Here is a 23,227-nt window from a genome sequence, read left to right on the forward strand (position 1 = left end):
AGAGCAAAGGACAGGTGTTTCTCCCCCTTTCAGTGGCAGTTCATCTTTTAAAGCTTTTAAACTAACAAGATAGTGTATTTTTAAGGCCAAGTAAACCATTGAATTTTTAGAATAAATATATAACTACATAATTTCAGCCTACTGTTGGATGAGATGGTTAAGAGCACTGATAAATGCTTAGGAAACGGATAAGCACATGGAAGCAGCTAAGCGTGGGCCTTCCATGCATTCACGGAAGCTAGACTCCACCTGCTGGGCAAGCCTCGGCCTCAGATGGGAGCACAGAGGCCTTGCTGCACAAGTTCCAGGCACACATCACAGACAAGTGCTCTGTTCACATAAAGCCATTCTGCAAAACTTTGGAGGAACCAACGGTGTCAATCCCTGGTGGAGTGGATTTTTCCAGACAGCAGGGTGCATGCTGTCTGTACACTGTCCACACACAGTGCAGTGCACACCCTCCCTCCCTGTCTGTTCCCATTGGGTCGTACAACATCTTCTGCAGCACCTGCTGTGAGGTTGCCGCTCCTCCCCCGCTCCCTCTCCTCACTGGTCACTCACCAGTTCAAACCTGCCTCTGCAATTCCAACCTGTACCTCTTCGGGTCTGCTATTCCAACCTGTACCTCTTCAGCTCCTCCAGCGCCCTCGCTCCTTGTTCTTGAGGGCTGGAAGCCCTGTGTTCAGGTGCCACCCAGGCCCGAGCTGACTGCCGTTAGGACATGGGTCTGGGTCAGGACACTCCACCTGTAGGGCAGGATGGACAGACACTGCCCCTGGCTCAGCCCAGAAAGTGGACCACGTGCTCAGAGGGGGCAGGGCTGAAAGTGCTCCCTGCATCCACAGTTGTGTTAGGGCCAGCAGCCTCCAGCTACTGCCCTTGGGTGGTTCCTTAGCTCTGCCACCAGCTCTGCTCCTGGCACAGGTATCTCAGAGGAGCACCTTTTGGAGAGCAGTCTGTTGTCCTTACCAAGAAACAGCTTGGAAGCCATGTCTGGTGGCAGCACTTTGCAGGCACTGTAAACAATGCAGGAGTGTGGAAACAGTACAGGCCGGTGCCCACAGGGCCACGGTGTGCATCAGCCCAGGCACCGGACGCCGGCCCCCGCCCACCGCAGGCCTAGGTCTCAGTGTCTTTCCTCGCCTTGCAGAGGAGTGCACAGCTCAAATCTCCAGTCGATGCCACGCCGAGCCGCGACGGGCCACTTCTGAAGAACCTCTTAGCGCGGCCGAGGCACGCGTAGCTCAGCACTAGGTAACTGAGGCCGCTGCCTGTGTGCACGGCCAGTGTGCGGTGACTCTCAGACTGTCCGTTTTTCCTCCAAAGTTTTGCTGTGTTGTGCCTTTTCTATAACAGAGCTTCATGATGGAAACACAACACACACATACACATCCATGCACACAATTTGTGTCCCAGGTAAGTGACACAGCTGAAAGCTGCTTGCGTAGGGAGCCTGGGCACCTCTCCCGGGATTGTGTGGGGAACACAGGCACACAGTCTCCTGCCGCTGTGCAAGCTTGCTGTGACCACAGCGGGCTGCTGCAGGAAGCCACACAGGCCACTGTGTCAGGAAACACTAGGCTGAGGGCATGCTGGTCAGCACGTGTGTTCCATGTCTGAGTGTTCAGAGCCTTTCCGCCTTATCTGAACATGGTGGTGTTTACAAGAAGAAGGCCTTGTGCCCACCCCTGGGCACTGACAGCTACAGGGGGTGAGCCCTCTTCACTGCCCATCTGCCAAAATGGCCTGAGATGGTAGAGGGCCTAGGAGTGCTGGTGTCAGGTAGAGGTCCCGTGGGTGTTGGTGTTGGGTAGAGACGTGGGTGTTGGTGTCAGGTACAGATCCCATGGGTTCTGGTGTCAGGCAGAGGTCCCGTGGGTGCTGGTGTTGGGTAGAGGTCCCATGGGTTCTGGTGTTAGGCAGAGATCCCATGGGTTCTGTTGCTGGGTAGAGATCCCGTGGGTTCTGGTGTCAGGTAGAGATCCCATGGGTTCTGGTGTTGGGTAGAGACTGTGGGTTCTAGTATCAGGCAGAGACTGTGGGTTCTTGTGTCTAGTAGAGATCCTGTGGGTTCTGGTGTCAGGCAGAGATCCCGTGGGTTCTGGTGTCAGGCAGAGATCTCATGGGTTCTGTTGTCAGGTAGAGGTCCCGTGGGCGCTGATGTTGGGTAGATCAGCCACAAGAGCTGCCAGTTGACTGTGTCTTCTGTTCTCTTTGGCAGAACGTGCAGTTCCAGAACCATGTCTCAGAATTCACCCCTCTTACCTCTTTGCAGAGCCCCGGCTCTCAGCACCCTGGGTGCGTGGTCACCCCACGTGGCTCTTTCCCTAGGCCCGTGACCTGTGTATTCTGGAGGAGCGAGGAGTACTCTGCTCTCTCGCCCTTCCCAGGCCTCCCAGCCCACTGCAGATCCAGTGTGAGGCTTGGCTGCTGGGGGTCCAACCTGGAGACCCCACACAATGGCCCCGGACCCTAAGAATACCCCAGGGGCATGGTGCAGACTGCATGCTGGCGTGGAGCACTGCAGTCTGTGTCCTGGGCCTGGTGGCTCTGCATCCTGTGGACTGTGAAAAGGGACCCTTGCCCTGGTCCTGTCTTGTGTCCTGCCGCACAAGGCTGACCCTGCTTGGGTGTCTGCCCTCCTGTCACTGTCGTTGTCTGCTGTCCCTCGAAGAACCGTCCACTGGTCTGTGGCCCTGTGGGTCCGTGTCCGTCCTGCAATCATGTCCTGCTGCTCCACACTGGCCATTCTCCTGAGAACTCTGTCCTTCTCCCGTGGGAAGTGGCCATGTCAAGCATGGCTGGTGGTGTCTGCTCTTGACCCACAGCCCTGTGGTGCCCACATCCAAGTCTAAGTGATTTCTCCAGCTGTGTCCAATTTGTGTCTAAGCAGCAGCTCAAGGCCAGGACTTCAGTCCCCAGCACTGGCTGCTCTGGAGGAGGACCTTGTGGGGGGACAGGCCGCACAGCCAGACCAGCCCCTCAAAAGCATTGCAGCAGCCACCTGCTACTCACCGGGGTGACAGGTTCGGTGTGCCTGATTGCAAAACTGGGTGATGGAGGAGTGGCTTGGGCTCCTGGGAAGACCTGCCCTCAGCTGGGGTGAGCCTGGCCCCCGAAGCCTGTCCCAGCCCCATGTGGCCCTCTGGTCCTGGCAGCAGCGCCCTGCTCAGCACCTCCCGTGCCAGCGTGCCAGTGTGCCACCCGCCGCTCCCTCCTTGCAAGCCTTCCTGTGCCCGAGGATTCCGTCCAGGGTTTTTTTGGGTGAATGGGCAATCAGAATGCTGCTGGACTGCGGAGTTCCTGTTACTTCCAACACCATGATTTCTACTTGTAGAAGAATATGCAATTAGCCTTAATGTTCTTAACTTAGAGAAGGTTTCAATGTGAGGCTCAAGCCTCAGATGTGAATTAGAAGGCCTTAGCCCAGGGCAGCTGCAGCTGGCCGTGCAGCAGCTGGCAGGGGTGGTGATGGCATCGTGGCTCCATCTCCACTCGAGAGCTGATACTTGGGACTGCAGATGCGACTCGTGTGTTTGAGCTGGGTGGGTGGGTGGGGGGCGGGTTAAAGCAGGAGCAGGGGTCAGGGGAGGGCAGCAGGAGAGAAAGCACCACACCAAAGATGGGGGTCGGAAGAGGCAGCTCCCCATTCCTGCCCACCCTCCGCGCCCACCCACCTGGCGGTGGTCTCTGTGCTGTGCTGGACCCCGCTGACCCCACAAACGGTGGTGTGTGCATTTTTACAGCCCTTTTTAAGAACTCGATAACCCGGGGTGGGGGTGCAGAGTCTCTGTTTAGTTCACAAATGATTTGTAATGTATTTTTTTAGGAATCTTAAAATTGCCTTTGCACTGAAATATTTTCATAGCTGTTTATATTTCTTATGTGTTAATGTATTCTGGTTTTTAAAGTGTGTTTTTAAAGCTTTCATTTATTAAGTTTATGAAAATTTGGCCACTTTATGTTTAAATTCAGAAGAGAGTTTGGGCTGAGTGTTTCAATATCCAACGAGTGATATTTGAGGTTTGGTTTTACTCTCAGCATGCGTGTTTCTCAGAATTTCTGAGGGCAAAGGTGAGCTGTGCACTTTAAGAGCACAATGATTTCCTCTGACTTTTTTTATCACAGTCCTAATTTAATCAGTTTTGTTGGTTTTTAATTTCCATCAGCCTTAAAAATAGAAGAATCTTGCTTGAGGGTTGGGTTCTGTGTGGGGTTTGTCGCCTTTCGGCTCAGGAGCTCAGGTCTCAGCACGAAGGCACCGGACTTCTTGAGAAATTATTAAATGAGTGTGCCTAATTATCTTAAATAGACCAGAGGCGTGAGGTAAAGAATAAGGGGAGGAAGAACCCAGCAAAGCGACATTTCAGATATCATTTAGTACAACTTTCCACCTCACAGTGACTGGATTGACTTGCCCTAAACCAACCCTAGAGCACATAATCTCAACTCTAAAGCTAATTCTTAGCCTTGGAGATCTTGTTTGCTGTCACACATGTTAGTAATTTATCACTTTACTGTATTCGTGAGCGGTCCTAAGTCTCAGCCCATCCCCTGTGGTAGTGGCCATGTTGTCTTCTTAGTTTCATCTCCACACAGCTGGGCACGTGTGCCAGCCTGCAGCCCTGCAGTCAGAGGTGCACAAAACCCTTGCCGGTGCCTGCACTCTGTCCTGTGTCCCCATGCTCCGGCTCCTTTCCAAGGACGCTGTGCAGGGCACTGGCCACAACTCTGGGCGAAGATGTGTGGGGCTGCACTCACCTGCCGGCTCTGTGAGCTTCTCCCCACGCCTGGGCCTCCGGAAGTGCTGCTTCCCAGCCCTGTCCTCCCTCATTCATATGTCACAAAGGGGGCCACCAGGCAGGCCTGCCTAGGCTGCACACTGCTTCTGGGAGCAGGGGCCGGACCCTGCCACATGCTAGCTAGCAATGAGCACCCTTGACTCCAGGTCCCAGTGACCCCTTCCTGAGCACAAGCAGAGCCAAGGGCACCAGGGAGGGCCTGACAAGATGAGGTGCTGGGGGCTGAGGCTGGAGAAGCCAGGCGGGCACGGCCAACGGCACCTGTAGCTCACTGAAGAGCGTCTCGCTGTCACAGCTCTGCATGGCTCAGGTCGCCCAGATACTGGAGGAAGCCCGGCGTGGGCTGTGCACGGCCACGCTCCTGTGTTCGCACTGACGGTGCTGAACTAACAACCACGTTTATTTCAACTTCATATTATTTATTGGCAATGCAATGTATCAGCAGCCCCGTGTGTGCTACCTTTCTTTTGGAAGTTACCCATTTACAACTAAGTACAGGACGACTGTCCATGAAGGCAATCGTTTTCTAAGCTCAAGGGGTGGATGAACAGGAACTGAAGCCGTGCTGAAACAAAGCTTTAATGAAGATCTGTTGGAAGTATTATGGAAGTGTGATTCTACTTTTGCAGAAAAAAAAAATCTAAAGATCAATTTATATAGCTTTATTTTTTACCTTATCAAAGTATATAGAATTTTAATATGCATATATTGTCTCTGACATAAAATTATAATGTGTCTGTATTACCATTAAAATGTCTACTCATTCTGTGATGTTATAAGAGAGAATCATCAAAAATGTACTTAACATGAATGATATCTATAACTGTCATCAATACTGGAGTTTATTTTTAAATTAGCAAATGTAGTAGATACATTTAACATAAATCATCTCCAAACTGTAATGTTTAAGTGATAATCCATTAATCTGCTTTGAAACGTTCATTGTGAATTAAACCAAATCAAATATGTCCATAGTTTATTTTGTGTTCTGCTGTGTTTAGCTTTCATTTCTGTTGGCAAAGTACCACTCGCGAATCTTAGTTACTTTGGACTTTTCTATAGGCCATCTGCTCAGGAACCTGGATCTGCCTACAATAAAGAAAGATCTGCTGTGGCTTTGTGAGCACATGGGATTTCGTGGGCTGCACCTGTGGTTTCTGCTGGTAGAGGCTGGGTGTTTCCTGGAGGACAGCCCAGCAGGGTCAGAATCTAGCCGCCCTGCAGGTTTGCCGGACAGCAGCCTGCCAGACAGGTGCCGGATGGACAGCAGCCTGCTGGGCAGCGGCCTGCCGGGAGGCTTCCACCTCCCATTGCCAAGCTCCAGGGTTTTTCTGTGGCCAGGCCCAAAGCCCCGGTGCTGCTGTCTGCTCCAAGGCCTTGGAGACACCAGCCCACCCAGAACAGAGGCCTGGGGGAGCTCCCTCTACCCCCTCCCCACCCCATTATCACACCCAAGGCCCCAGCCTGGCCTTCTCTCCTGTCCAGCGTCTGCCCACACTCCTCTCCAGCCTTGCTACTGAGCAGTTAGCTCTCTCTCCCTTCCCTGCCACACAGGCTCTGCGTGCTGTGTGGAGACCCCGGGAACCCCTGGGAGCTCGGAGCTTTTGCCCACTGAGACTTCCTAAGTCAGCCTCCTGGCCCTTGAGTCCCTGGCCTCACCCCTGCCAGCGCCCCTTGGGCTCCTGAGCTAGACTCTGCCTCAGAGAACAGGACCCTGCGGCTTCCTCGTCATGGGTTCTGTGACCCCAGCTCCCACCAGAGCATACCTGAGCCTCACCCTCAATGGGGTAGGGTTGGGTGGGGTGGGCCTCCATCCCTGTGTAGAACTGGGGGTGGGGATGAGCCTCTGGCTCCATGAGGGCCATGTTTGTGGCCTTCTCTGCATGTGGGCACCATGGCTGTGGCCGCCTCTGTATGTGGGCACCGTGGCCATGGCCTCCTGTGCACATGGGGCTGTGGCTATGGCCTCTTTGTGTGTGGGGGCTGTGGCCATGGCCGCCTGTGCGTTGGGCACCATGTCCGTGGCCTCTGCATGCGGGCACCATGTCCATTGCCTCCTGTGTGTGTGGGCACCGTGGCCATGGCCTTCTGTGCACGTAGGCACCTTGTCCATGGCCTCCTGTGTGCATGGGTGCCATGCCCATGGTCTCCTGTGTGCATGGGCACCGTGTCTGTGATCTCCTGTGTGTGTGTGTGCATGGCCTCCTGTGTGCGTGGGCACCATGTCCGTGGCCACCTGTGTGTGGGCACCATGTCCGTGGCCACCTGTGTGTGGGCACCGTGTCCGTGGCCTCCTGTGTGCGTGGGCACCGTGTCCGTGATCTCCTGTGTGCATGGGTGCCATGCCCATGGTCTCCTGTGTGTATGGGCACCATGTCCGTGATCTCCTGTGTGTGTGTGCATGGCCTCCTGTGTGCATGGGCACCGTGTCCGTGGCCTCCTGTGTGCGTGGGTACCGTGTCCATGGCCTCCTGTGTGCGTGGGCACCGTGTCCGTGGCCTCTGTGCACATGGGTGCTTTGGCTGTGGCCTATGCACATAGGGCTGTGGCCATGACCTCCTGTGCATGTGATCACCTTGTCTGTGGCCTCCTGTGTGCATAGGCACCACATCCATGGGCTCCTTTGTGCTTGGTCACTGTGTCTGGCCTCCTGTACATGTGGGGCTGTGGCAGTGGCCTCCTGTGTGCATGGGCGCCATGTCTGTGGCCTCCTGTGTGCGTAGGCACCGTGTCCATGGCCTCGTGTGTGTGGGGGGGCTGTGGCTGTGGCCTGTACGTGTGACGCTGTGGCCGTGGCCTCCTATGCATGTAGGCATCGTGTCCATGGCCTCCTGTGCACACGGGCACCATGTCCATGGCCTCCTGTGTGCTTGGGCACCATGTGCGTGGCCTCCTTGTGTGTGGGCACTGCCCGTGGCTTTCTGTGGGGGACTGTGGCCATGGCCACCTGTGTGTGTGGGTGCCACGTCCTTGGGCTGCCCTCCAGCTTTCTGCTCTCTGGGGTTGCCTTTGTGTCTTGTCTGTGGGAGCTGAGCCCAGCTTTCCCACTGCTACCTCCTGTTGGAGCAGCAGTGGAGAGGGTAGGCTGTGTCTGGAGGAAGGGGAGGAGAAAATGTGGGTTTCCTGGGTCTGCAGAGCTGAGGCCCCCTAGCCCATCAGTGGCTGCTGCCCATCAGATAAAGCCAGGAGAGGGGGGTGTCTCCTGCCTGGGGGGAAGGAGGGGCTCCTGGGCTGAGCTGCCCTCCAGTGGGCAGAGATCTGGGTCCACCTGCCAGGATGCTTTGATGAAGTGCCTGTGGAACATTCTCGGTCACGGTTGACAGATGCCAGCCCCGAGCAGCAGCTCTGCTTTAGTTCACACTCTTCACAGGCACGTACTGTTCCCTAGAGTATAGTGCGCCTTAAAACGAGTTACACAAGTCAGACGCCAGTGACACACGCCTGGGATCCTAGCTACTCAGGAGGCTGAGATCTAACGATCAAGGTTCAAAGCCAGGTTGTGCAGAAAAATCCATGAGACTCTCATCTTCAGATAACCACCATAAAGCCAGAAGTGGAACTATGGCTCAAGTGGTAGAGCTAGCCTTGAGAATAAAATCTAAGGAAGAGAATCTAAGCCCTGAGTTCAAGCTCCAGTACTGGCACACAACACTACAAAAACTACTTACATTTGAAAACAGTTGTCTACTGATGCTCATCCACTTGTTTAAGAGTCAAGTAAATGAAAGAGGATTTAAGATGATTAGGAATATGACCTGGAGAATTTCAGGTAATTTTAATACCTTTAGAATTGTCAACAGCCTCAGCTCGAGTTAATGGATTAGGTAAGGGTTTATGTTGTTTATACATGATTGCAGTTTCTCTGAATGCTTATCAAGCAGTTAAGAAAAGAGAATACCTGTTACCAGGGCTGAAGCTATGAGCAGTGCTGGGTATCCGCCACTGGCTGGCGGTAGGAGGAGGTGCGCGGTTGTGGCACCGGTGAGCGGGCGGAAGGGGTCTGCGCCGGAGCACCATCACTCACCACCAAGTCTGGATCTTGGCTGAGCCACCACACAGCGCTAGGTACTTGCTGCTGGCTGAATGCTCTTCTTGGGTTGCCAGAACCAAGTGTGAGGACTGGACACCGACGGGAACCTCCCCTCACTGCTCTGGGGGGGCAGGAATGCCAGTCCCACAGGCCCTTCCTTAAGGAGCAATTAGCTGCATACCCAAGTTCCTCTCAGTGGCCCTGGGGGCCCAAGGTGGTGGGCCACTATCTCTGTGCAGTGGTGCCCACCTGCAGACCTACTTCTAAGAAGGTGTGTGGGTGGCTGCAGCTCCACCTGCTGCTGCCTCAAGTCCACGTACAAACCACACAGCCATCTAGCTGGCCTCGAACACCTAGGTGCTGCCAGGCTCTGCCAGCCCAAAGGCCACTTTCCTGGGGAGCCAGGCCTGGCCAGGGGACACCACAGCCAGCCTTGGGGCCATCCTGAGCTTGGCAATGGGATGTGAGCTTTCAGCCCGGGAGGCAGAAGTAGTGACCCATCCTTCTCAGGAGTATGGAAACCCACCGTACTGCCATCTGAGAATGCATACCCGTATATGTGCACACATGGACACAACACTCCTGACCCTGGCACTCTCCAGCTTCCTGCCCCTCACAGAAGCCTCACTGAATTTTGTCATGCTAGTCTGCCCTTCTTCAGGTGTCTGGGGCCCCAGACACCTGAAAGCCAGCAGGCTCTGCAGGGGAGGGGCAGGCCAGAAGGGCTTTGTCCCTCTTAGATCAGCCTCTTTTTTTGCCTTCCTACATCTGCAGTTGCTCTGTGACATAGCTTACATGCCTCCCCTCAGATTCCACTCTACACATTAACGTGGTTTTGGAGTGGCATTGTAAATCGCACTGGTTTTAGTTAGTGGATACTAGTTGTACAAAAGGATTTCCTGTGGTAGCTGATCCATGAGTCTGTGCTTGGATCAGATTAACCCACCATTATGAATTACTTCTGTGTGCTCCCTCCTCCCCACTCCTGCCACAAATGAAGCCCTGCTGCTGCCTTTCCCTCCCCCACCCCCAGCACTTTGAATGGCAGCAGCCCTGGGGTCTGTCCCCAACTCTCTGTCCTGGTTACAAGATGCAGACAGGTTTCTAAGGGGTAACTGCAGGGGGCTGTGCCACAGACAGCCATCATTCTCTTTTCAGCTGGTTACTGGTGGTGTGGCAGGCGGAGTGAGCCTAGCCCCTGCCATGGGGATCACAACCAGGGCACAGGCCCCTCCCCATAGTCTTCTTCTTGTGGCCACAGCTGCTGGCACACCAGTGGGCGTTCAGGACTGCCCCCTTTATGGCTTCTGTTGCTGCACTGCACCTGACAGGCTGGTGAAGTGTCCTTCACCACATCCTGGGAGATGGGGCATCGTTTCAGAGGCATGCAGAGCCCAAGGCTGTCCTGACACTTCGGGGAGAGGGTGCTTCTGGGAGGATGTCTGTCGGGCCTGCCCTCCAAGGCTCCCGAGGAGTCCAGGGCTGGCACCACACTGGGCAGGCGCGGAGCTCTCCTGCAGCCAGCTTGCCAGCCCTCCCAAGCTCCCTTGCTGCCATCATGTGGGTGTCTGCCAGGATCATCTCCAACAGGAGGCCAAGCTGCTCCAGGGGGGCACTGAATCCTGTGAGCTGGTCACCCTCCAGGCCCCAGGCACAGCTGGTCAGTGCCTAACCCTGATGATATGGGGCACTGGATGGGGTGGGGAGGGGGACATGGGGAGGGAGGACATGGGGGCAGGGGACGGGGCAGGGCAGGGCTGGTGACTGGGAGCGCCCAGGAGGGAGGTGTCTCCCAGGGGAGTTGTGTGTGCCATCCTCCCTAGGACCTGTAGAGCCTGAGGCAGCAGTGAGGTTGGGCCCAGCTCCCCCCTCCCCCCGGGGCCTCCACCCCCACTCCCAATCCCCCACCCCCGCCATCCCCTGGCTTGGTGGCAAGGCTCGGGCACTGAAAGCACCTGCAGTCTTCTCTGCCATGTGAGTTGGTGTAGGGGCCTGAGGCATGGGGGATAGGGTGTGGGGGCTTGGGGCATGGGGGATAGGGTATGGGGGCCAGGGGCATGGGGGATGGGATGTGGGAGGCCAGGGTGTGGGGCCAGGGTGGCAGGTTCCCTCTGTCTGAAGGTTGCAGCCATAGTGCAGGAATCGGTGCCTGGTTTTCAGGATGGGTTCTCTGGGGGAGATTCTCAGAGGAGCATTTAGACAGAAAAGGGGCCCAGGGAGGAGACGGGGAGGGGAGAAGATGAAACAGTTTTTCCAATTTTCCTTCCTCCATTTTTTAAAACAGTATCATGGTTTGAGCTCCAGGGCTCAGATCTGCTAGGCTGGTGTTCTACCACTTGAGCCACACCTCTGATCAACATTTGCTTTTTTCAGATAGATAGGCATGTTTCCCCAGACCAGCCTGGACCAGGAGATCCTCCTAACTCGGCCTCCCTCACAGCCAACACCACCCTGCCCAGCAAAGCCAGACTCACTGCGGGAGAAGCCCATCCCTCAGCCTGGGTCTGATTGTCCTCCCTGGGCCCTGCCCTGCCCAGGTCCCCACACAGGGGGAAGCAGGTGGCAGGACAATGCTGCGTTGTGCGGGTGCCTGGAGACCACTGTGTAGAGAGCGCCAGCCCACGCTCCCCAGCGCCAAAACTGTACAGAGCATGAGGGCCATGTGTGGCACCTTGTGGCCTTAATGATCCCAGGACCCTAGGGATGGCCCTGCTGTTGGTGGGCTACCATCCACCTCCGGGGACAGAAAGAACTTGGTACCCTGAGCCCCTGAGCACAGAAGCAAGGGTTTGGGCCTCACTGGACAGGCAGCTTCCTTCCTCCCTAAAGAGCTGTGGTGAGCCAGGAAGACACCCCAGCCTCTCCTTAGGACCAGATGGGGCCTTGAAGCCCCCCAGCTGACAGCAGCTGTCCTTGGGGCTGGCTGAGCAGGTCCACACTGGGAAGCAAGGAGGGTGGCACCGGCGGGAAGTCTTCCTGGAGGGCACCCTGGCCAGATGTCCAGGGGGCCTCGGTCCAGGTGGGCAGGGAGGAAGGTCCAAGCAGCAGGGTATGGCCCAGCTTAGACACACCCAGACCCACCACCAAGAAAAGGTGACACGGAGAGACAAGTCCTTGTGGATCCGCAGATAAAATGTATTTAAGTTGAGCTGTTTGCATCCTCCTGTGACAGGGCTTGTGGGAATTACAGCAGCGATGACTTGTAAATGTGCTGAAATGCTCCTGAGGCTGGACTACACCATGACCCGAGTGGGTGGGGCTGTACATGGCCCCGCCTCCTGGTAAAACACAGTTGCTGGTTTTCTCCTTAAATTGAAGATCGTGCCTCCCAAAATAGTTCATTTATAGCATTTGCCAGGTGTTTGTTGGAGGAGGACTGTCACTTGCCAGGTGTTTGTTTGTTGGAGGACAGTCATTTGCCCGGTGTTTGTTTGTTGGAGGAGCATAGTCACTGTCAGGTATTTGTTGAAGGAGGACAGTCATTTGCCAGGTGTTTGTTGGAGGAGAACTGTCACTTGTCAGGTGTTTGTTTGTTGGAGGACTGTTACTTCCAGGTGTTTGTTTGTGGTAGGAGGACTGTCACTTGCCAGGTGTTTGTTTGTTGGTGGACTGCCATTGCCAGGTGTGTGATTGTTGGAGGACAGTCATTTGCCAGGTGTTTGTTTATTGGAGGACTGTCACTTGGCAGGTGTTGGTTAGAGGAGGACTGTCACTTGCCAGGTATTGGTTGGAGGAGGACTGTCACTTGCCAGGTATTGGTTGGAGGAGGACAGTCACTTGCCAAGTGTTTGTTTGTTGAAGGAGCACAGTCACTTGCCAGGTGTTTGTTGGAGGATGACTGTCACTTGCCAGGTGTGTGTTTGTTAGAGGAGGATTGCCACTTGCCAGGTGTATTTGTTGGAGGAGGACAGTCACTTGCCAGGTGTTTGTTGGAGGACTGTCATTTTCCAGGTGTTTGTTGGAGAAGGAGGACTGTCACTTGCCAGGTGTTTGTTGGAGAAGGAGGACTGTCACTTGTCAGGTGTTTATTGGAGGACTGTCATTTGCCAGATGTTTCTTGAGGCGGACTCTCACTTGCCAGGTGTTTATTGGAGGAGGACTGTCACTTGCCAGGTGTATGTTTGTTGGAGGAGGATTGTCACTTGCTAGGTGTGTATTTGTTGAAGGAGGACAGTCACTTGCCAGGTGTTTGTTTGTTGGAGGAGGACTGTTACTTGCCAGGTGTTTGTTGGAGGAGGACTGTCACTTGCTAGGTGTTGGAGGAGTACAGTCACTTGCTAGGTGTTGGGTGGGAGGAAGACTGTCACTTGGCAGGTGTTTGTTGGAGGACTGTCATTTGCCAGGTGTTTGTTGGAGGACTGTCACTTGCCAGGTGTTTGTTATAGGAGGACTGTCACTTGCCAGGTGTTTGTTGGAGGAGGACTGTCACTTGCCAGGTGTTTGTTGGAGGACTGTCATTTGCCAGGTGTTTCTTGAGGAGGACTATCACTTGCCAGGTGTTTGTTGGAGGAGGACTGTTACTTGCCAAGTGTGTGTTTGTTGGAGGAGGATTGTCACTTGCCAGGTGTTTGTTGGAAGAGGACAGTCACTTGCCAAGTGTTTGTTATAGGAGGACTGTCACCAGGTATTTGTTGGAGGAGGACTGTCACTTGCTAGGTGTTGGAGGAGTACAGTCACTTGCTAGGTGTTGGTTGGAGGAAGACTGTCACTTGGCAGACTGTCACTTGGCAGGTGTTTGTTGGAGGACTGTCACTTGGCAGGTGTTTGTTGGAGGACTGTCATTTGCCAGGTGTTTGTTGGAGGAGGACAGTCACTTGTCAGGTGTTTGTTGGAGAAGGACTGTCACTTGCCAGGTGTTTGTTGGAGGAGGAGGACTGTCACTTGCCAGGTGTTTGTTGGAGGAGGACTGTCACTTGCTAGGTGTTGGAGGAGTACAGTCACTTGCTAGGTGTTGGTTGGAGGAAGACTGTCACTTGGCAGACTGTCACTTGGCAGGTGTTTGTTGGAGGACTGTCACTTGGCAGGTGTTTGTTGGAGGACTGTCATTTGCCAGGTGTTTGTTGGAGGAGGACAGTCACTTGTCAGGTGTTTGTTGGAGAAGGACTGTCACTTGCCAGGTGTTTGTTGGAGGAGGAGGACTGTCACTTGCCAGGTGTTTGTTGGAGGAGGACTGTCACTTGCTAGGTGTTGGAGGAGTACAGTCACTTGCTAGGTGTTGGTTGGAGGAAGACTTACTTAGCAGACTGTCACTTGGCAGGTGTTTGTTGGAGGACTGTCACTTGGCAGGTGTTTGTTGGAGGACTGTCACTTGCCAGGTGTTTGTTGGAGGAGGACTGTCACTTGTCAGGTGTTTGTTTGTTGGAGGAGGAGGACTGTCGCTTGCCAGGTGTTAGTTGGAAGAGGAGGACGGTCATTTGCCAGGTGTTTGTTGGTTGGAGGAAGACTGTCACTTGCCAGGTGTTTGTTGGTTGGAGGAGGACTGTCATTTGCTCAGGGTATAGTTTACTCAGAGGATTTTAAAGTGTTTTCAGTAATCTGAATAAGCCGTCAGTGCCGGCTTTGAGAGATTGCCAAGTCAATGAGCTGGACACGAAAACCCAGAGAACTGGGGACTTAAATTTCTCTGAAACTAGAGCCTAAATGTCAAGGAGAAAGTCTAGATTGTCTTCCTTTCTTCTTTAGCAGTGTAAGTAAACACAGTCTTGCTTACACAAGCCTTTGTTTGGAACTGGAGGAGGGCAGGGTAGAAAGTCTTTGGAGAAGGAATTTAGTTCTGAATGCCCCGTAGCCATTTCAGAGGGCTCTACCTGCTTCCTCTGGTTTTGTCTGAAGAATGCTATCTCCATCTCCTTGCCTTGTGTTCCACATCACAGCCTCATGCTGGACTGCTGGAGGCTCCTGCTGAGCAGAAAGAGTGGAAGAGTGCACCGCTCCCTGCCATGCCCCGGTGGCACCCAGAAGGAAGATGGTGAGCCTCAGATCACCACGTCCAACAGCCTCGTGCAGGACGCAGCAGAGGCTGAGGCCCCCGGTAGGTGCCTGCATCACAAGCTCCTCTCCAGCCTCAGCCCTCTGAGGACTGGACCTGAGCTCTGTTCTCAGCTGCGTTGGCCCCCCGGGGATGGATGGGGCCTGGGCCTGGCTGTGTTGAAGGCATCTTGGGGCCCGCATGAGTCAGCTGCTCACTGTGGACTGTCTCTAGGCAGGGGTCCTGTGGTCCTTTGCCTCCTGGTTGGCTATTTAAATGAGCATTTTGAAACCAGATCAGGAGAACGGTGTCTCAGGTTTTGGATAAAATGCAGCCTGCCTGATGCGGGACTAGCTCCAGTCTTGGATTTATTTTTAAGAAAACAGATTTTTGGACTGAATTTGGTGTGTTATGTTAAGATGGCATAAAACTTTTACTCTTCATCCAACCAGTACCCCTGCCCAACCAGACAGACCTACAGCCCCAAACTCCTGGGAGCAAGATTTTTTCTCCAAGTCCAGTTTGGCCTTCCTTGGCCCTGCTGCGTGCGTGGCGCTCAGTGGCTAGCTCGTGTGTCTGACGTGGTGCCCTCCATGGCTCCAAAGCTTTCTGTGAGGAAGCTGGGTGCTCAGCCCCCCTCTAAGGAGGGGGTCACCTGGCCATGAGACATGGGCTGTGTCCACATCGCCCCACTGCCGCTGTGTAGAGCAGCTGGCTTCAAGGCCAGAAGCCAGAGGCTGCCCAGGGAGAATGTCTATGTATGTATTTGCTGGCCCTAGAGCTTGAACTCAGGGCCTGAGCTTTGTGCTCAAGGCTAGTGCTCCAGCTTGTGTGGGGGGGGGGGGGGTGGGGGGGAGGTGTTAATGGAGATAAAAGTCTCAGGCACTTACTGCCCAGGCTGGCCTCAAACCATGATCCTCAGATCTCAGCCTCCTGCCCAGGGACGATTTCAATCATGGATCTTCTTGGCACTCCGTTCCTGGCTTCTCTTGATGTCAGCCAGTGTCTGCAGTGGTTTGGCCTTCCCATCCCAGAGGCCTGTGGGGTATCCACAGGTAACACACTCCCATTGTGCTTGGGAGTGCCTGCACGGGAGCCTCTGTGGCTGCTGCCTGACCTGGTGACCACTCCTGCCTGTCCTGAGCTTGCCCTGCCTCCCCAGCCACGCCTCCCTTGCCTGTCCTGTGCCTGCTGTGCCTCCCCGGCCACACGTCCCACGTCCCGTGTCCCACATCCCATCACGCCTCCCGCGTCCCACGTCCTGCCCACCACGCTTCCCGTGTCCTGCATCCTGCATCCTGCCACATCTCATCTTATCTACATTATTTAGATTCTGGGCAAAACTTGTGGTTATAAAGTAAAAGTGGGCTGGGTGCCGGTGGCTCGCGCCTGTAGTCCTAGCTATTAAGGAGGCTGAGATCTGAGGATCACAGTTCAAAGCCAGCCCAGGAAGGAAAGTTTGTGAGACTTTTTAAAATTTTTATTTTATGTTTGTGGGACTCTTATCTCCAATTAACCACACACACACACACACACACACACACACACACACACAGCTGGAAGGGGAGGTATGGCTCCATTGGTAGAGCACTAGCCTTGAGCAAAAAAGCTTGGGAATGGCTGGGAAGGTGGCTCAGTGGTAGAGTGCTTGCCTTGCATGCCTGAGGCCCTGGGTTCAATTCCTCAGCACCACATAAGCAAAAAGAAAAAAGCCGGAAGTGGTGCTGTGGCTCAAGTGGTAGAGCGCTAGCCTTGAGCTGAAGAGCTGAGGGACAGTGCCCAGACCCAGAGCTCAGGCCCCATGACTGGACCCAAAAAAAAAAAAAAAAGCTTGGGAACAGTGCAGGCCTGAGTTTCAAGCCTTAGAAAGGGGAAGAAAGGTGGGGGGGGGGAGGAGAGAAAGGAAGGAAGGAAGTGAGAGAGAGAGGGAAGGAGCAGTAGCTGGGTGAGGGGTGGAGGTAGGAAGATGTGGGTTCAAAGCAGCTTTTGGCAAAGTTACTGGGAAACCGATTTGATAGACAAAAGCAAAAGACACTGACTGAGTGTGCTTGCTTATTACGACGTGAGACCCTGAGTTGACGCTGAAGAAGACCATTAAAATTATTCATTAAGATGAGGAGACCTGGCTTTTCCTTGGATGTAGTCTGATGAGCAGCTTGTTGCTGAGTGGGGGTGGCTTTGTCCCGCGTGACTTCCGGGGCCTTGTCCGCCTGTGGAAGTGGTGCCGCCGCTGTGAATGAGTAACTTCCTACCTCACCTTTCCTGGTGTCACGTAATTTGGGTTTTCCTGTTTTTCAGGAAGTGGGCGGGCATTCCTGTTGTTTTTGGAAACCATGTTCAGTGTACATAAACTTACAGACATTCAGAGACCAGCTGGTGTGTTACTAATTAATAGTGGGAGAATTTGTGTCTGCTGCCAGGTGCGGGGCGTGGGGCGCAGGTGCAGCACCCCTGCCCCTGCTGCTCCTCCAGTCCTAGGGCTCCTAGATGGGAGGTTCTGGAAGGCATTGGCTGGAATATAGCACTCTGTGTTCACATGCGTATGACATGGGTGCACCCTCTACACGGCAGCCAGCAGTGTGCTGAAACTGTGTCTACGTGGGTCTCTGCTTAGCTGCATGACACTGTCCCTGCCGACCTGTGTGAACCGCATAGCTGGAGCTCTCTGTGAAAGTGGGTCTGAAGAACATGCCCGACACAGAACAGCCATTAACGAGCCGCTGCCACCGCCACTACCATGCAGGGCAGTGGACGCACAGCCGCACAAAGGGCTGCTTAAAGAGCCCTCCCCTCCCTCCCCCCTGTGCCCTCCCCCCTGAGCCCTTCCCTCCCTGCAGCAGGGGTGGCTTCAGGAAGGCAGGTCAGACCTCAGACTGGAGTTTGCCATCTCTAGACACAGGGCCGCCTTTGTAACACTCCTTTTTCCCCCTCAGTGAGCATAGAGACATGTGATTGATTCAAATTCATGATTCAAATTCAGTCTGTAGCCATTTTCCTAATTACGGGTTCTATAGAGAGACAATTGTTATATTTAAATGGCATTTCCAAATCAAAATATTAGAAATCAGTTTTGCTTTGAAAAAAAAGTGTCGAAATTCTTTGGACAAACAGAAAGCGTGTGAATTACTGGAGCTGCGACTGCAATGGCCAATAACCGCGCCTCTCCCGGGCGCTGCCCTGTGCCGCGTGAGCCCAGTGACCTCTGAGTTCATGTCTTGGCAGGGCAGATTTCAGGTTACTCGGAACAATATTCATTTGTTTTATTGGCACCATTGGAAAATCTGAAATGCGATATTTATTTATAAATCAAGTAGACGGTGAACTGCTCCTGGGACGTAGTGTTAAATTTCATCATGCTTTGCAGGTGCAGTTCCTCTCTCCTCCACCAGGAGGGCCGGCTGAGCCACTGGGGTGTCACATCCGCCCTCCTGCTCCTCCGAGAGCCCTCTTGTCTGTGGGGTCCCTGAGTCTGGCCCATGGCAGGGTTTTGTGTGTGGAATTCTGCTGGGATTTCCCTGCCAGGCCAGTGACCTTCCTCACAGGCTGCTCGGCGAAGGGCATCCCGTGGTTGTGGCCACTGGTTTGATTCGCTGCCCAAGGTCAGCATTCAGGGGAGCAGTGGACACAACTTGTGCATTAATATCTGGACATTAGCCCCTTTTTGCTTGGTTTAATTCATCCTCTGTCATTCTCTTTCTCCTTTCTCTGCTTTATGAAACTTTTCTTAAATAATGCAATACCTTAGAGAGGCTTCAGCAGCTTTTATAGTGAGAGTATGCTGTTTTGCAGCTGGACTTTTTTTGGGGGGCGCGGGGTCTGGGACCAGGACTTGAACTTGGTCTCTGATGCTTTTATTTATCAGCTGGCTCCTACTATCTGAGCCATGCCTCCAACCCATACCTGAACTTCTGTATGAGCAAATTGCTAAAAATTATAGCTACACATCTACTAAGGAATGGGTATAGTCGTGAGAAAACTGAAGTGAAAAACAAATGTCAGCTCTCCATGGAGCTCAGACTCTAGTGGAGAGGCCTGACTTAAATCATCTCATTCAGACATTGTCTAACCAGGTTCCCTACCAACACCATTGGAACAGGAGTTCTTATGAGGAGGATTTATTGATAGCTCAATAAACACATCTTACAAGGAGCTTATAAGGAGGTATAGACAACAGAATCATATGGGAGAAGGAGCTGACTAAGCCAAGCTGAGTCTAGCCTCAGTCTGATGGTGTGTGTGTGGCAGGGAAGGATGCCTCTCTACTGAGCTAATCTATCATAGGACTCTGATTATGTGCTCATGGATCCGTTGGCGCCATTTGTTGAGTGGCATCACAGGTGTATGTCAGCAGTCTCTTAGGGAACGGGCACAGAAGTAGGCCATTTGGTATGAAAAACATGGTTTAAATAGGGATGCAGGTTGACCCACTGCAACAATGAGATGTACAAGACGCTATGTTGAAAAACAAACTTAACAATTTAGCCTGGTGGGGGCGGCGGCAGGGACATGGAATGTAGTTGTAGAGATAGGAGGGAAGGGATGGTAGGGGAAAAACAAAGGAGGAGGAAACAATGCTTGATAAGAAATGTACTCATTATCTTGCTCTTGTGATTGAGCCCCTCTGTACAGTATTTTCACAATAAAAAAACTTATTAAAAATTATAGCTACATGGGCTGGGAAGGTGGCTCAATAGTAGAGCACTTGCCTTGCATGCCTGAGGCCCTGGGTTCGATTCCTCAGCACCACATAAGCAGAAAGAAAAAAGCCAGAAGTGGCGCTGTGGCTCAAGTGGTAGAGCATTAGCCTTGAGCTGAAGAGCTGAGGGATAGCGCCCAGGCCTAGAGTTCAGGCCCCACGACCGAACCCCCCCCCCAAAAAAATTATAGCTACAGCATAGCATTGTATAGTTATTTAGGCCAAATACCAGTGGCTCCATTGTGGGTCTTTAAACACAGCCTCACTGCAGGATGCTCTGTCACCTGTACCCGTGGGACCCCAGTCCACGTGTCTGCAACCCCAGACAATTGGCTTTTCCTTAACACTGGTGTTGTGATTTCTGAGCCTGCCCACTTCCTGGATGGCAGTCTTCAGGAGGTCAGCCAGGGAGCAGGGCCCTGCGTGGTGGAACAGAGTTCCGGCAAGGACCTCTGACTGCGCTGGGGATCAGGGGCAGACCAGTAAACTGCAGTCAAAGGCCCACAGGGTTTCTAGAAGCCTGGACCAGAGGCTACAGGACACTGGGCCCCTGGATCCCAGAAGCAAGATCGTTGACAAGAGGAGACTCAAGAGATGGGGTTCTCGGCCTTGTGGGCTCCTCCACCTTCTGAAATGAAGCCGTGGGCAGCAGACACCTCCACACAATCGCAGTGCTTCACGCAGAGCAGAAGTTGCTGTCAGTGAATTGCAAATGTGTGCGACAGTGCAGAACAGGTTCCTGGGTGGGGGCCGGAGCCTGCAGGTGAGTGGAAAGGCTCTCAGATGAGAGGTCGACTTCCATGCTCGGGGGCATTGCTAAGACCCACACCCCAGCACCCCAGGACGCCCTGAGTGCTGACCTCTCACCCCACAGAATGTAGGGATGCACAGGGGCCTTTGAGGCTGCTTGTGCTGCATTTGGGGAGCAGAGCCCCTCTTCAAGCATCCTGGCTTTCAGTCAGGAGCTGGAGCGCCACCAAACTGCAGTGCCCACAGCGCCCACGAGGGGGCAGATTTGCCTGGGCCAGCTGGACGTCTGCCCTGGACCCTTGTGCTCGCGAGTTTCCTGGGAGGGGAGGCCCTGGCACACACTGAAGACAGACACCAGCCCCGTGAGGACGCCGGGGTTCCCCAGTGATCGCCAGCCCCGTGAGCAAGATGGGGTCGCCACCCAAACGCCAGCCCTGTGAGGACGCCGGGGTCCCCAGGTGAATACCAACCCTATGAGGACACCTGAGTCCCTGTCTGAACACCAGCTCTATCAGGATGCCACGGTCCCATGCGAACGCCAGCCCTGGCTTCCCAGACGACATTTGACACACCCGCAGGCTGTTCGCTGGGACGCACGGAGCCCTCACGTGGGCGGCGGCGCCCCACTTTGCGCTGGGGCCTCTGCTCTGAGCCGTTCTCCCTGCAGGCACTCTGCAGTCGTCCTCCAGGAGGCAGAACCAGGCCTCATGCAGACTGCCCCCTCATCTGTGGCCCTCATCTGTGGCAAGAGGTGAAGCTATGTGCCTGGGAGCAGGAGGGCGGCTGCCCAGCCTTGGTGACCAGGAAGGCACTGGCCTGTTCCTGCTTCTCTCCGGTGGCAAAACCATGACTCTCGGGAGCCCTCTAGGGCCCAGGTGACGGCCACCTCGGTGTGTCTCCTCCCCTCTGCCGGCAGCTTTTTGTTCACGTCTGTAGCTCCAAGATGGTGGGGAGTGTACTGCAGGACTGTCCTCCCATGGTAGCCATACCATGCGGGAAACCACTGTGCTCTGCCCAGCACCATGGCACGCGCACACGCTCGCTCGCTCTCCCTCCCTCCCCCCTCCTCTCCTCTCCTCTCTCTCCCTCTCTCTCTCCCTTTCTCTCTCCCTCTCTCCCTCCTTTTCTCCCTCCCCCCTCTCGTACCAGTCCTGGGGCTTGAATTCAGGACCTATACACTGTCCCTGTGCTACTTTTGCTCAAATAACAACACTCTATCACTTGAGCCATAGCACCACTTCTGGCTTTTTCTAAATAGCTTACTGGAGATAAGAGTCTCACAGACTTTCCTTCCTGGGCTGGCTTCGAACCTTAATCCTCAGGCTTCAGCCTCCTGAGTAGCTAGGATAACAGGCGTGAGCCACCAATACCTGGCACCATGGCTTTCTTTGATCAGCTGTCTTAGGGCAAGTGGCTGGACCTGATGTGTGGGCCGGGCCGGCCTAAGATCTGGTGCCTTCATGATTTCTTTGCAGCACAGCGCCCCTGATGGATTTGCAGGCTGCCAGCATGGAGTAGATTTCAGGTGCGAGGTGTGGTCCCACCCCCACAGGGCTGAGCCCTCATGGAGGATGGGCTCAGCAGGGATAGGTCCCTGCCCACATGTCCACCTCTGTTCCTGGGAAGTAAATGTCACAGTCCCCAGATCCTAGGGTGGCCTCAAGGTTTGGCGGAGAGCAGGACTGCACCTTCTAGCCGTTTCTTTTGCCTCTGGTGGGAAGTGCTGGCCGGGAAGTGCTGGCAGGAGGCCTGCAAATGATCTGTGGCCCAGGGGCAGGCTCAGGCAGGAAGGGGCCTTGGGCGGGTGAGACGGCCCTGCCCCGGAGGGCTCTGGTCTGTGTGCTCCCCACCCCGTGGGCAGACACCTCCAAGCCAGCCAGCCGTGAGCAAGATGACCGCCAGAAGTGCCTCGCGCTGTCCACACAGTGATCCTCCCGCGGGAAGTGGCGCTGTGTCCCGGTGTCCACACAGCCAGGCTGTGCGTCTGGGGCCTTGCAGAGCAGGGGGCCGCCCCAGGCTGGCAGGGCCTCTCAGGGAGCGGACGGGGAGGCCTTGGGGCTCCCACAGGGCCTCCATGCAAAGGGAAGAGACTTGGCCTGGCCTTCACAGCAGCTGTGGGCAAATCCTACCACCGAGAATTGGTGCCCCAGGCCCTTGGCTCAGCTGTGAACCTCAAGGCTTCGCAGAGGCGTCAGGGAGCCTCCCTCGGCCAGGCTGGGGGTGCCCCACGAGCGGCAAGGGGCAGCGTCGGGGCCCAGCTCTGGCTTGTTGTGGTATTGTTCCGAGGCAGTCTCACACAGGTGGCTCAGGGTGGCCTTGAACCTGCAATCTACCTGCTCCGCACCAGGAAACCCACGTAGGCACATACCACAGCCCTCTACTCTGACTGAGAGGAAGAGCTGAGGAAGCCAGGGTTGTGGATGCAGCTGTGGCCTCAGGCTCTGGGGCTGGCTACCCCCTGGGTGTGCAGTCGGAGGGGAGGGCAAGGGTGGGCAAGGGCGGGCTGGCGCGGACTCGGGGCTTCTGGGTGTGGGAGGGGTATGGAAGCTGGCAGTGGACTCAGGCGCCCACTGACAAGCAAGACAGGAACCAGCTGCTGCCCGGTGCTGGAGCCATGCGGGGAGGGGCACCGTGCCCTGCTCCTCGGCCATGGCTCCATAGACCCGACTCCCTCCCCAGAGGGCCCGTTGCTGCCTCCTACTGCCACGAAGAGTTCCAGAATGTTCCAGTCTCACACGTGCCCACAACTGCTTGTGTGGGAGTGGCCAGAGCGTCTGAAGCCACAGACTCATTCGCTGGACACGTGTCTCCAGCTAAGCCGTCTCTGCTGGCCCGCCGTGTGCTCTGTGCACCGGCCAGGGCCCACCAGCGCGGCCCGGCACCCTCGGCGCTGTCTCTGACGAGGGTTGTAAGTCACCCAGAAGCCTCATTCTTCTCCAGGCTGTGGGCTTCTTGTGTCCTCCAGCTCATGCCAGGCCTGG

The 23,227-nt window shown here is 54.8% G+C and overlaps 1 protein-coding gene across 3 annotated transcripts in view; it reads left to right on the forward strand.

Moving 5' to 3' along the window:
- Atp11a (ATPase phospholipid transporting 11A) overlaps positions 1 to 3,535 on the forward strand; it is a 98,026-nt gene extending 94,491 nt beyond the window's left edge. Inside the window, exons 29-30 of one of the 3 annotated variants that reach the window (XM_042697201.1) lie at positions 1,151 to 1,254; positions 2,222 to 2,309. In XM_042697201.1, the coding sequence (XP_042553135.1) occupies positions 1,151 to 1,243 (93 nt within the window). In that variant the 3' untranslated portion in view covers positions 1,244 to 1,254; positions 2,222 to 2,309. Of the gene's footprint in view, positions 1 to 1,150; positions 1,255 to 2,221 lie in introns of all 3 variants that reach the window. The other 2 variants (XM_042697200.1, XM_042697202.1) reach the window with 2 other exon arrangements.
- Positions 3,536 to 23,227: the final 19,692 nt, after the last annotated feature.

Source organism: Dipodomys spectabilis, unplaced genomic scaffold (genome assembly GCF_019054845.1).
Source record: "Dipodomys spectabilis isolate Male_0828 unplaced genomic scaffold, ASM1905484v1 ptg000215l, whole genome shotgun sequence".
In the NCBI taxonomy this organism is placed as follows: domain Eukaryota; kingdom Metazoa; phylum Chordata; class Mammalia; order Rodentia; family Heteromyidae; genus Dipodomys; species Dipodomys spectabilis.